The 13,262-nt window shown below is 31.0% G+C and overlaps 1 protein-coding gene across 3 annotated transcripts in view; it reads left to right on the top strand.

Annotated features, from left to right (window-relative positions):
• Kifap3 (kinesin associated protein 3) overlaps positions 1-13,262 on the top strand; it is a 134,748-nt gene that overhangs the window by 98,794 nt on the left and 22,692 nt on the right. For all 3 annotated transcript variants that reach the window (XM_078022284.1, XM_078022285.1, XM_078022286.1), the window contains exons 18-19: positions 585-774; positions 6,515-6,614. In XM_078022284.1, coding sequence (XP_077878410.1) covers positions 585-774; positions 6,515-6,614 — 290 coding nt within the window. The remainder of the gene's footprint in view (positions 1-584; positions 775-6,514; positions 6,615-13,262) is intronic.

Below are 13,262 nucleotides of genomic sequence, written 5' to 3'. Positions count from 1 at the left end.
AAATATATCAAAAGAGGTCATGTTAGCCACCTGTCATTAGTGCCACAAATAATTATAGCCACAAGAATCCATGGAAAGCAAAATTCTGGTTGTTTATTTAAATTTTGGCAATATTTAGATAATATTTAAAGAAGAATTTGTGAACTTTAAATTCTTCCAGTGCTTCTCATTGTCATTAGTGATTGTTAATCCAAAGAGACTTTGGCTATTATGTAAAATAATTCTGAACAGGTATTTTTAATGTGCCTTCTGACCCAAATGAAGGTTCTAAAAATTCTTGGCTGGGCATAGAGACTCAAGCCTGTAATCCTAGTGGCTCAGGAGACTAAGGCAGAAGGATTTGAGTTCAAAGCCAGCCTCAGCAATTTAGTGAGGCCTTAAACACCTCAGCGAGACCTACTCTCTAAATAAATATTTTAAAAGGCTGAGGATGTGGCTCAGTGGTTAAGCAACTCTGGTTCAATCCCTAGTGCAATAAATAAATAAACAGTTCTAAAAGTTCCTTACTTGTGAGATATAAGTATTGCTATTGAATACCAAGTATTGAGTTAATATAGTAATAGTTGAATATTTGCTTTCAATAGGAATATGATGAAGAATGGGCTAAGAAAATTCAGAGTGAGAAGTTTCGCTGGCATAACTCTCAGTGGCTAGAGATGGTGGAGAGCCGCCAGATGGATGAGAGTGAGCAGTACTTGTATGGTGATGATAGAATTGAGCCATACATTCATGACGGAGATATTCTGGAAAGACCTGACCTTTTCTACAGCTCAGGTAGGATGATAGCCAAAGTAAACTGTTGGTCCCAGTGCCATAAATACAGATTTTGGTCTGCCAATCTTGCACATTTCCAAGTTTGTAAGCATTTTTAACATAATTGGTCTTCTGCTAATAACTTCAGGTGTAACATATATGTACACAAAACAAACTTAGCAATTCACCTTCAATTTTTCCTACTTAGTCTTTTTTATGATCTCCATTTAAAAAGAGTGGGCAGCTCTTAGATTACTTTCTAGAATGTTTCACTTAAACTGACATTGTCCAGATTTCTAACTTCTGTTTCAAAATGTAGCAATCATTTTCCTCTATTCTGAGTTTATTAAATGCACAACTTACTAATTTATATTTTGTTTTCCTATGTATTTAATCTTAATAGTTTAATTTTGCTATCGTTTCAAAAAATAAACTACTTGTTGAGTATTGGAAAAACTTTTAAATACTTTATAGCAATGGTTTCTTCCTTACTCTGCTGATGTTTTCAAGGTAAAATTTAATATTTACATGAACCTTATGTATATTATAACTTGTTGATTATGTCATGCTGCCTTTTTCCAGGGATGAATCTGGAACTAAGATGGGTAATATTTTGCATATTGTGGCTTTCAGTATTTTGCACTGTTGTCAATATTACTATTACTCCATTGAGATCATTTAATTGAAAAGAGGAAGGAAAGGATTTCTAGCGAAGAAATAAAAAGCATTAGAGCTAAGGATATACCTCAGTGGTATAGTGCTTTCAGCCCTGGGTTTGAACACTAACAACAAAGAAAAAAGCATTAAAGTAATTATATCTGAATTAATAACCCACTCTTTATTTTTCCTACTATGGGTTCCTACCATAAATTTGCTAAGTACTCTCAATGTAAATTTTACAAATGTTTTACATGTATTAATAAGACCTATTTGTGTGTGATCAGTGAATTTTGATTGTATAAATTACCATCACCTGTAATCACTAAAAAATAACATCATATCTAATCACTAGTACTATTCACATATTCATCCATATGTTTTCATATGGGTGTTATGCAATATATATTATCTTTATATTTGATGTAGATACATGAATCCTGGAAAATTTATGCCTAACCATATTTCACCACATAATTGTCACCACCACATGAACATATTAATGAGTATTCCATTCATCCTAATCTTGCACTGAAGATAGTTTAGTAATAAATTATTTTAAAGTAATACCAGAACAATTTTTTTAGAAAGCTTCACATAATGGTCACACATTATGTGAAGCTTTCTAAAAAATATTGCAAAAAAATATTGTCATAAAATCTGCAATTATTATGCAGTATTATATAAGTACTTGGAAAATTGATAGATTTCTTCCTAACAGAACTTTACAGTATAGTTTTGAAATGCTGCTTTGGGTTTCAAACCAGATGGACCATATCATTAATTTCAACCAACTAGAATTTCTTAGTTCAGTAATAGCGAGTAGCTATTGTTCCCTACATATTCTGTATTCATGAAGTAAAATATATAAGAATTTTTTTGTTTATAGGAATCAGAATATTCTCTGAATCAATTTTCTTGCTTTGAAAATTGATAGGTACCTGACAATGTGAATCAGTTACCAGTTTGCAAAGTTGAATGAAACTATCAAGCACCCCACTGTTCAATTTTGTTATTTTAATTAAAATTTTAGAACATATTTTTTAATTATATCACATTCTAAAATTAATTCATTTAAATTAACCTCTTAAAATGAAAATTATTGACATTTTTCTGTTACTTTATAACAAAAATGTGTAATTTGTAAGTTTGTGGAAAAACTGAATTACATATATTTTTATATACCAAAGTTTAGAAACGCAGTAACTGATGGAAAAATAAGTAAATTTAAATACTTTTGAGGGATGAAATAGTATCATTAGATATCCTGAATATGTTTTTTTAGTAACCTTAGCCTGATGATATGGTAGGCATTTGACAGAAATTTTATACCTTGAATGTAGAAATTCAGTTCTCACAGCAAGCTATTTTTTTAGTTCATGAATCATTTTACCTAGTTCATTTTCCCTGAATCCACAGGCTAAATGAATGTATCATTTCTTGATGTTTCTCATGGAAATCTAAATAACATCAGTACCTTTTTATTTATTGTGTGCTGTCATAGCTCAGAAACATCAGATAAATTTGTAGTACTACATATACTTTTGAAGTTTGAACTATCTTATTAAACCCCTAAGTCTCCATGAAAATTTAGGCTGCTTCTGTTAAAAGTAGCTCTAGTAACTTTTTAGCCACAGAGATTAAACTACATGGTCTATTATTCCCTGGGTCTTATGTTTTATTTTAAAATGAGATGATATATGTTACTTTCTAGTCATGTGTATTGTCCTCTGTGTTTGCAAACTGTTAAATATCAGCCAAAATATATCTAGGTTTCCTTTGTCTTTTTTTCTCTAGAAGGGAATCTTAGTTGCCAGGCATGTTGGCTTCCACCTATAATTTCATCAATTAAGAGTCTAAGGCAGGAGAATCACAAGTTCAAGGCCAGCCTCAGCAACTTAATGAAACCCTGTTTCAAAATAAAAAGTAAAAGGGCTCAGGATGTAGCTCAGGGGTAAAGCACCTCTGGGTTCAACCCTAGTGCCAAAAGAAAAGAAAAGAAAAAAAAATCTTGGTATTGTGAACCTAGCATCTCCTTTAGTTCCAGTATTTTTTCCTAAAGTCTAAAATTATATTCATTGATTAATTTCCTTTGTTATGAAAGTAAGGCTGTTTTCTTTGGTACTTTTTAACTATAGAGAAAGTATATTATAATTTATAAGGCTGTACATATTTATAAATGACTTTTTCCTTTTTTATTATTATTATCCATCACAGAGAATCTTATTCTTAGCATGTAAATATATTCCTAGAATACGCAGCTTAAAACAGTTTGTTTTTGTCTCAAGATTGTTGTAAAAATCACAGTCTAAAGTTTATTTTAATAACAATAAATTAGAAGATACTGAGTTTTAAAATTTTTTACTTGTATTCACAATGATTTTTTTAACTGGCTTTCAAAATCAAAGAGTTGATATATGTGCTTTGATTTCATCACTGTTCCAGTTTATACTTCATTTGTTCATAGCTGTCTTATTTTCAATCATCACTAGGAGATTTCAGAAAGGCGTGTCGTCATTGATGTGTTCTATAACTAGGCGATTCATGTAATTTAATAACCCAAGTGTAAGTGTACAGCTTAGAGTGCTGTGGTGTATTGCATGTTTTCCTTTTGTTCTCTAGCCATTTAAATGTTGTATAAAATTCTTTAAATCTTTGTTGTTATCATTGAAACAACATGGAACTTAAAAAGGACACTCCTAGGTATATCAGCGTAACCAAGAAGATAGAATTTTTGGTATTTCCCTAAAAGGAATAATTTTGGTTGCAAAATGTTAAGAATCAGATATTTCCAAAGAAGTTGGGGGTATGTGAGATGAGACTTTAATGGTACTTTTATACCTTGTTTTAGTGAAGAAAGAGTGCCCATTGTCAAGGGTGAATTAACACCATGAAAGCTACAGTTTATTTAAGCTGCAGTGCCCTGGGAGTAATAAAAATAAATTTCAAAAGTATAAATTTACTTTTTTATTTATATAAGATCAGGCTTATTATATTATTAGACTAGTTGTATTCTGTGTTTATGAAATATCTGGCTGAACAGTACGTAACCTCAAGCATTTTCAGTTTGAACTATGTTTTGACGATGTCCTGGTTTGTAAAAGTTCCCTGTACACCATTTATCCTTTTGCTACTCATTGTTTTCTTTTAAGATGATAGGAACTCTGAAACAAGATATGATTTTGAGAATTTGATCAGTTTTTAAACTTAATTTCTTCCTAATCTGACTCAGTTTAGTAGTTTGTATTTCATAAATACAGACCATCTTTTCACTTGTTTGTATTTATATCTCAAAATACTATGTTTCTGAGTTTTAAAAGCTTCTATTCTGTTGGCATAAAGAACATTTTTTGCATTCATTTTCAATGTTTGGAATACCTTTGATTCCACATTTGTATTTTACATACCTTTGATCCTCTCAAATTAGCAGGTTTATTAAAACTTGATCCTCAATTATTTAGTTTTAATTTAACAGTTATTTTAATTTTTTAATCTTCAACTTGTTAATTTTAGCCACATTTTCACAAAACCTTAGATACATATGAAATGGGTTTTAAAAAAATTATTCATAACAGCTTCACTCTCAGTGTATGGTATCTTGGCATTTCCAATAAATTCTTTTTTTTTTTTTTGAAGTTTTTCAGGGTTTATCAGGTCTTTTAACTTATAGAATCTTTAACTTTCAGACATAAAAACTGAACTAAACATTACTGACACTTTTAATGGAAGCTCAAGTATTTTGTATTTAGTAAAGTAATAAGATTAATACAAAAGATATCCATTAACAATTCAACAATAATAATTAACTAATAATCATAGTCATCAATATACGATGTGTCACAAATGGATATGTGTACCAAATGAGTAGTAAGGGAGTCTAATGGAAACACAAATAACCTCACTTATTCATTCGCCCACTGTTACTTTGTTTACCATATACTTGATATTTAATACCCTTTCCCTCAGATTTTTCATTTAAATACTACCTGTGTTTCAAGACTCCAATCATTTACAACTCTGCCCCACCTCTCCCCAGGTAGGGTTTTCTAAAACCCCATAAAACACAATAATCCCTCCAGAGCTTTTATTGCCTCTAATACTCATTTCATATGTCTACTTTTGTTGTATCTTATTTATTAATAAATTATATTATTATATTTTTAAACAGAGGTTATGTATTATAATTTTTATATTTCCCACAGGATCTATCCCAGTATTATTATGCATGTGTTAGGTATAAAATAATCAGCTGGTAACTGAGTAATTTGCCTACTGTGTGCCAGATTTATCAATAGTGTGGTGGAGATTTAAGAAAGGAAGCACTTTTAAACAAAGAGCTCAAAAAATGAGTAATAGAAAGCCATTTTTAGCAATGCAAGTCAAACATATTTGGTAACCTTAGGGCATTATTGTGTAATAAATGATATTTATAATAATAACAATCAAGTCACTAAGAAGTATTTACATTTTATATAGAATCCTTCTAAGAACACATGGAGTATAAACTGTATTTATGAAGATTTCTAATAAATTTGTGTGTGTGTGTTTTAACATTGGTCATTTAAATTGTCAAATTTGTTTAGAGATTGTTTAGAGATTCACTTATTTGATATATCTAATTCCCTAATCATGATACACAATTGAAGCTGTCTTGGTATAAAATGTAAAATGTACTCAAGTATTGCTCTGTTACAAAACACCGTGCTGTTCAGTGCTTTTGCCTGGTGATGCTGTTTGCTTAGCGTGGACTGTTCTTACTGTGCCTCCACCCCTTGCCTCACCTCCTTACCTCTTCCTGTCTGTCTTCTCCACAGGACTGTAAACCCTTGAAGGCAGAGACTATCTTATCCATCCCTATGCTAGTATTACCTTGCACATAGTTGATGCTCAATAAATTGAGTTATTGTGCAGAACTATTGAACAAACTTGATATGTGTGATCTTCTATGAATACTCATAGAGAGAACAGCATGACATGCTAACCTGCTAATATTTTATTTCAGATTAAATATACAGGTTATTTTCTTAATGTGTTGCTTGATAGGGTCGTTTCCTTTTTATTCCTTACAAATACATTTCACAAATACCATTTTTCTTCTATCTAGATGGATTAATTGCCTCTGAAGGAGCCATAAGTCCAGATTTCTTCAACGATTATCATCTTCAAAACGGAGACGTAGTTGGGCAGCATTCATTTCCTGGCAGGTAAACAGTCTTCCAAGAAAAATCTGATGTATGGGTGTTTCCTTTGAAAAAACAGAATTCTTTTCACTCCTCATTTTCTTTGTCATTAAGAGCTGGGGGGAAAATCTTCAAACTTTTCAAAAACATGTTTGTTTGATTTTAAAGTAATTTTCAAATTCACATTTTTTGTGTAGAAAAATGGAGATTACAGATTTGAAAAAATATATATACTTCATCATTTTGGAAGATATAGAAACAGACAGTACTTTAGCCAAGTTAATGAGTACACACTCTTTCCTGAGCACTTCTCAAAGCCCATAAAATAAGAAGACAAGATGTATATTTTAACAACAATTCATGCGTATTAAAAAGTGGATGCTTTGACTAAATTGAAGACTTTTCTGTCATAGGTGGAATTAAGTAAAATATTTAAGGAAAAAATACTTGACAAGCCAGTGTTTTACAGTTACTACAAAGTTTCCCTTAGCTGATATCCAGCTTCATTACTAATGTTGCATAGATTTTTTTTTAAGTCTGGCTTTAAAAATGTAAACAATATTTTCCCCTTTATACTATGCCTAGAGGTACAGTATTTTAATTCAGACTGACTGTTGAAATTTCATATTAAGCTACTTTAGTGAATAGGTATGATCTTATTTTTCTTTAAAACTATATTTTTTTAAATTATGGATTTAATTTCTGCTTCTAAAATTGTATGTTTTCTATATGAGAATTACATTATGTATTTTTTAAATGAACAAACTACAGTGTGACCAATTTATTATGACTACTTGTAAGAAGCTATTTTAATTCAGTTATAATAATTGCTGCAACCACTAATGATGATCTGTTATGGAGAATCTGTTTTACTAACATTCATTTTTTTATTTTAACCTCACACCAACATTTTAAAGCAGAATTATATCTGTTCTACAAATAAAGAGTCAAAGCTGTAAATTTTATATTTAAGTAACCAACTCACACAGGTAGTATTATAGAGCAAAAATTTGATCTTGAGGTCTGTAAGTCACCAAAGCTTTTGTTCTTCACAGCATAACATGATCCTAATTTGGAGGAAACAAAACATGCCCATGACTTTTAAGCCTTCTTGACCACAGACCACATTAAAAGAAATAAACTTTCAGTGTTGAGAAATGAAGGTGTAGCTCAATGGTAGAGCACTTGCCTAGCATGCTTAAGGCCCTGAGTTCAATTCCCAGCACTGCAAAAATAAATAAATAAACAGGAGATCTGGGGTTGTAGCTCAGTGGTAGAGAGCTTGCCTAGCACTGGTGAGGATATGGTTCAATCCTCAGTACCACATAAAAATAAATAAGTAAAATAAAGGTATTGTGTCCATCTACAACTAAAAAATAAATATTACGGGGCTGGGGATGTGGCTCAGGCGGTAGCGCGCTCGTCTGGCATGCGTGTGGCCCAGGTTCGATCCTCAGCACCACATACAAACAAAGATGTTGTGTCCTCTGAAAACTAAAAAATAAATACTAAAAATTCTCTCTCTCTCTCTCTCTCTCTCTCTCTCTCTCTCTCTCTCTCTCTCTCTAAAAAAAAAAATAAAATAAAGTAAAAAAAAATATTAAAAAAATAAACAAAAAAGAAGTACCTTTCATATTGCAGCCTCAAGCATAGATACACATTTATTTATTTATATGTATCTACCTCTATACGTGTGTGTAAAACAAAAATTTCTTAAAATGATATTATTCTTATAATTCCACAATGATAAATTAACCAAAATCTCTTAAAATAATATTCACTCTTAATACCTACAGTGTACAATGGCATGTTGGTTTTTTTGTTTGTTTGTTTTAAAGAAAGAGAGAGAGGGAGAGAGAGAGAATTTTAATATTTATTTTTTAGTTATCGGCAGACACAACATCTTTGTTTTGTATGTGGTGCTGAGGATCGAACCCGGGCCGCACGCATGCCAGGCGAGCGGAGCGCACTACTGCTTGAGCCACATCCCCAGCCCTGGCATGTTGTTTTATTCCTTTCATTTGTTAAATGGAGATTGCCACGCACTAAGTTGATTTCACAACTTATTGATGATTATGACTCAGAGTTTAAAAGCATGGTAGAAAAACATAGGAGTATTACATGAAGTACCTAGTTCATTGTTCTATAATGGTCTTTAAATAAATAATAGCATTTTAGAAACAGTTTTATCAATAAGCTGGATTATCATAGTAAGACATTTCTTGCCTCAGGAAATAAAAACTAACCAAGGTTAAATACCAGAAAGCATATGACTTTTGATTACTTAATTATTCAAATAGAGGCTCTGTTTAATCATTATAAGTACTATGTCATATGACAATTTACTGGATAAATGTCTTCTGAAATTTAATTTAAAAAGGAAGAAATTATTTGGGTATATGATCCAATATGTATATTAAATAATTTTGCTTATGGCATTTATAAGATTCTACCATTGTAATTATGAAATTATTCTTTTCATTTATGTCTTACTATGAGCAAAACATTATTTTTGTACCTTCTTCAGATACTGCCAACCTAAAGAAAGCAAACTGCTACTGATTATGCATTACGCATTACTTTTTGAAGAAGACTTGCTTTCATTTTTTACATATTATGACTTTAAAGAAACTAAACATTTTTCACTAAAATTGAATATACAAAATGACAATTTCATGAGCCAAATTCAGCAAAATCTCTCATTTCTCATTTTCAAGATGGTTATTTTATTTTAAAAATATTTAAAAAATAATTTAGTAGCTAAATTATATATTAGATCCAAAGATTTCAGGATTTTATTGCTTAGTTCATAAGTCTTTTAAATGACTTCAGTAAAATCCTTTTAGAACCTTCAGTTCTTTTTCATTGCTCAAAATATTTAAGTAGCATCTTTTACTTCATAAAAGACACATCATAGTAATGTTGACCTAAGATTAGTTAGTAAAACTAACTAGACTTCTTCAAGTCAAAAGAGTGGGAAACCTATTTATTATAATCATTTTGATTTGAAAATTGCTTGCCCTTTAAAAAACAAACTTCCTCTGAGAAAGTTAAGTCTTTCATCTCTTGTCTTTTATAATCCTTCAGGCCTTACATCACATAACTATATCACTTTTTATTTCCAGATGAAATAATTTACAATGTGTTTCATCAGTTTTTTTGTAGGGACCCCAAATTGTTACAGTAGAGATACAGACTATAAAGTATAGCCAAATATTTATAATTGTTCTTTTCCACTTTCTGTTTTACTGACCCACTCTGGAATCATATGCTTTTTTTTTTCATTTACTCAATAATTTTTGGTTAGTTATGCTTCTTTTGGTAGGACTCCTGTGATCTTTGATACCAAAAGACCATGGATCTTAGGTCTGGCTTTTTTTATTTTTTAATTCTGTAACGGTTCAAGTATTTTAAATTGCTATATAATTATTCATATATCTTATGATAATTTTTCTACTTAATGTCCAGATATGAAATTTTAGTGACTACCTTTCAGCTTCTGATATCCAGTAGGTACATTTAAAAATCATTAGATTAAATAACACTGACTTAAAACTTTGTTGAAGCTCTTTATTTTAAATGATTTTTAAATAGGACTGTATTTCAAGAAATGTTAAGCAGAAATTGTTGAATTCCTATTCCTCATCACCCCTGTGAAGGTGAGAATAAACAGACATGATGAAGAATTTAAGCTATCTATAAAAGAATTATGTCTTAATTGGGATCTTAAATATTGAAAACACTAGTTCTCTAAATACATGTAAAAAGAGGAAATGCTATTTATTGAGAGCTTTTTTTTTCTCTTAAATCAGAAAAATGGTCCATATGACTTATAAATTCTTTCCCTGCTTCTTTATCATATGGCTTTGATAAATAAGCATAGCCAAGTTATCTGGGAAAAGAATAATAAAAGATGAATGTACAAAATGTGAATTTTTATCATTACCAATGTTTTTAATGATATGACTGACAGTGGTATGTGGGATGAAACATGAAACATGAAACAGAACGGGACAGTGCCAAGGGGCATGCTCCTCAGACAGCTCTCGTGGTTGCCAGTCTTTGCTGGTTTTTGAACCTTTAAAATTTGAGCAGATTCACATGATCTCAAGTACATGATCTCAAGTTCCTGCAAAGTAAAGAATACATTACTAATTGGTATGTCATGAGGGTTTTTTGTTTTCTAATTATTGGATGAATTTTTTCCTAAATTGACAAAGTGTAATAATAAGACAAATGTGTTAAAATTTGAGAAACCAAGCCAGATGAGAAGATTTAAACAGTTCAAACTGGTGTTTTTCTTAAAATCCAACTCAAGGGTCCTTCTTAGTCTGCAATCCTGCATTTTTGTAATACATCAAGGCAGTTTAATTGGAAACAGTGAAAACTGTTAAACTCATCTATCTCATTCTACTAGAGAGACTACATGTTTGATAAAATAGATACTGGCAGTTGACAGAGAATCCTGGGTTTTAGACGTGTATCACTATTGGTTTGAACTTCTTGGCGCCAGGATTTCCCGACATTTAAAGTTAATGCAAAATGCATTATGGCTCCAGGGCCTTAGCTATGGAGTTGCCGATCCCAGGGTGTCAAATGTAAATCTTCCCTTCCCCAAATCTGAACTGGTGTTAGAAAGTAAAGTGGAACTTGCTATTGAAGCTAATTAAAAATAATAGGACCAAGACTAGCTTTTTTTCCTGTTATATACCATGTATCCATACCATATTTTTGGACCGATTTTTTATTATAACTCTTACTTTTCAAGACTAACAAGAACCTCATGTTAAGAGTATTTTTAAACTGCTTCCAGCTTTTACAAATCAGTTTTTGTTGCAGTAAAAATGGCCGGTTTCCCTTTTATAGGAATCCAATTTTCATAAACTGGAAAAAAAAATAAGAGACTGCTTAGGTTTCCTTAGGGCTTTGAAAAATATTTTTCAGAGAGCCAGGCGTTCTTTGTGGTTGGCAGAGTGATGTCATTTACTGACCATTTCACTGAGGTCAAAGTGAACTGGATGTGTGCATTTTCTGAGCCATCTGATTCTTACAACTCCATTTTCTCTATGTGTTAGAGTCCCTTTTTTCTTTCTTATAATTCAGCATTAACATTTTGTACATTAAACTTATTATATATTACACATATGTACCTTTTAAATCACAGTTGAAATGTTAGATGTACTTTTAAAAATCATACCGAATTGAAGTAATGCATTACTTTTTTTTCCTTTCTTTCTTTTTTTTTTTTTTAGTTGTAGTTGGACACAATATCTTTCTTTCTTTTTTTCTTTCTTTATTTATTTTTATGTGGTGCTGAGGATCAAACCCAGCACCTTGCATGTGCTAGGTGAGCGCTCTACTGCTGAGCCACAACCCCAGCCACAATGCATTACTTCTTGAAAATGTAAAACATATACTTTCATCAAAATTCTTTAGTGTATGATTTTTTTCCTATGATTAGGATTCTACATGTAAATATTAGACCTTTTTAGGGCCACCTTAATTATACCCAGTACATAGTTCTCGCCATTTTTTTCACTTGAGAAAAATAATCTCAAAATTTCATATTAGCTTACTAAAAGGTATTATTGTAGAGTTTATAGAACTATGTTAATTGATAGTTTTATATATATATATATATATATATATATATATATATATAAATGAGTTTACTTTAAAGTAATTATTCAAAAAAGCAGTCAAATTGTTGTCCATTTTACAACCCTGATTTGGCCAACCAAGGAAGCCCTTTTATTATTGAAATAAAAATAAATATACCCATGAAATTCTTTCTTTGATAAGTCTTCTGTCAATTTTTAATGGATAACGCACACTCTAATTTGTTCTAATAATTTAAGTGTTGGTCAGCTTCATCACTTTAGCAGTAGTATGGATATTATATGGAAAGTTTTTTAAAAAGTGAAAAGAGCCTCCCAGAAACATTTGCTTTGATAGACATTGAGCCTGATCATTTGTTCAGTATTATAAGAACTAAAGTAAGTGGCAAATACTTAACTCTCTTAAAGATAATCATTAACTAAAACACTGCTTTATTTCAGTATATTACTAAATTTTTATCAGAGATGATCATAGCTTTTTTCTTATTTAAACTCCTGAATTTTATCATTTTTCCAGACATGGTATTACAAAATAGCCAGGTACTATTTTTACCTGCCAATTGTCAAGGTTTTACATTAGAGCAAAGAAGTACTCTCATACAGTTCTTATAGAACTTAAGTTGATGAAACCTAAGTTGAAGGCATTTGGTACTGTAAAACAAGCACCTTGAGTTGTCCATTTCCTTTAAGTCAGACACTTCATTTCCAGTATTTTATCCTTTTCAAAGAACCAAATATAAACAGAGAAGATATAAAAGTTGTTATGTGTTAAAGAAGATAAATACCATCAAGTGTTATGAAGTATGCTTACCTATAGAAGACACATTTTTTTCAACACCTACTTTTGTGCCACAGATTTTTTCCAGATTATATCACACTAGTATTCTAATTAAATTCTATCTATGAAGGTCAGAATAAATCAAAATAGATACATTTAGGGGCTGGGGGGGCGTAGCTCAGTGGTGGAGTGCTCGCCTCGCATGTGGAAGGCACTGGGTTCGATCATCAGCACCACACAAAAATAAAATAAAGGTATTGTGTTCATCTACAACTA

Source organism: Ictidomys tridecemlineatus, chromosome 10, assembly GCF_052094955.1.
Source record: "Ictidomys tridecemlineatus isolate mIctTri1 chromosome 10, mIctTri1.hap1, whole genome shotgun sequence".
NCBI lineage: Eukaryota > Metazoa > Chordata > Mammalia > Rodentia > Sciuridae > Ictidomys > Ictidomys tridecemlineatus.
This window is presented reverse-complemented; position numbering and strand designations above follow the sequence as displayed.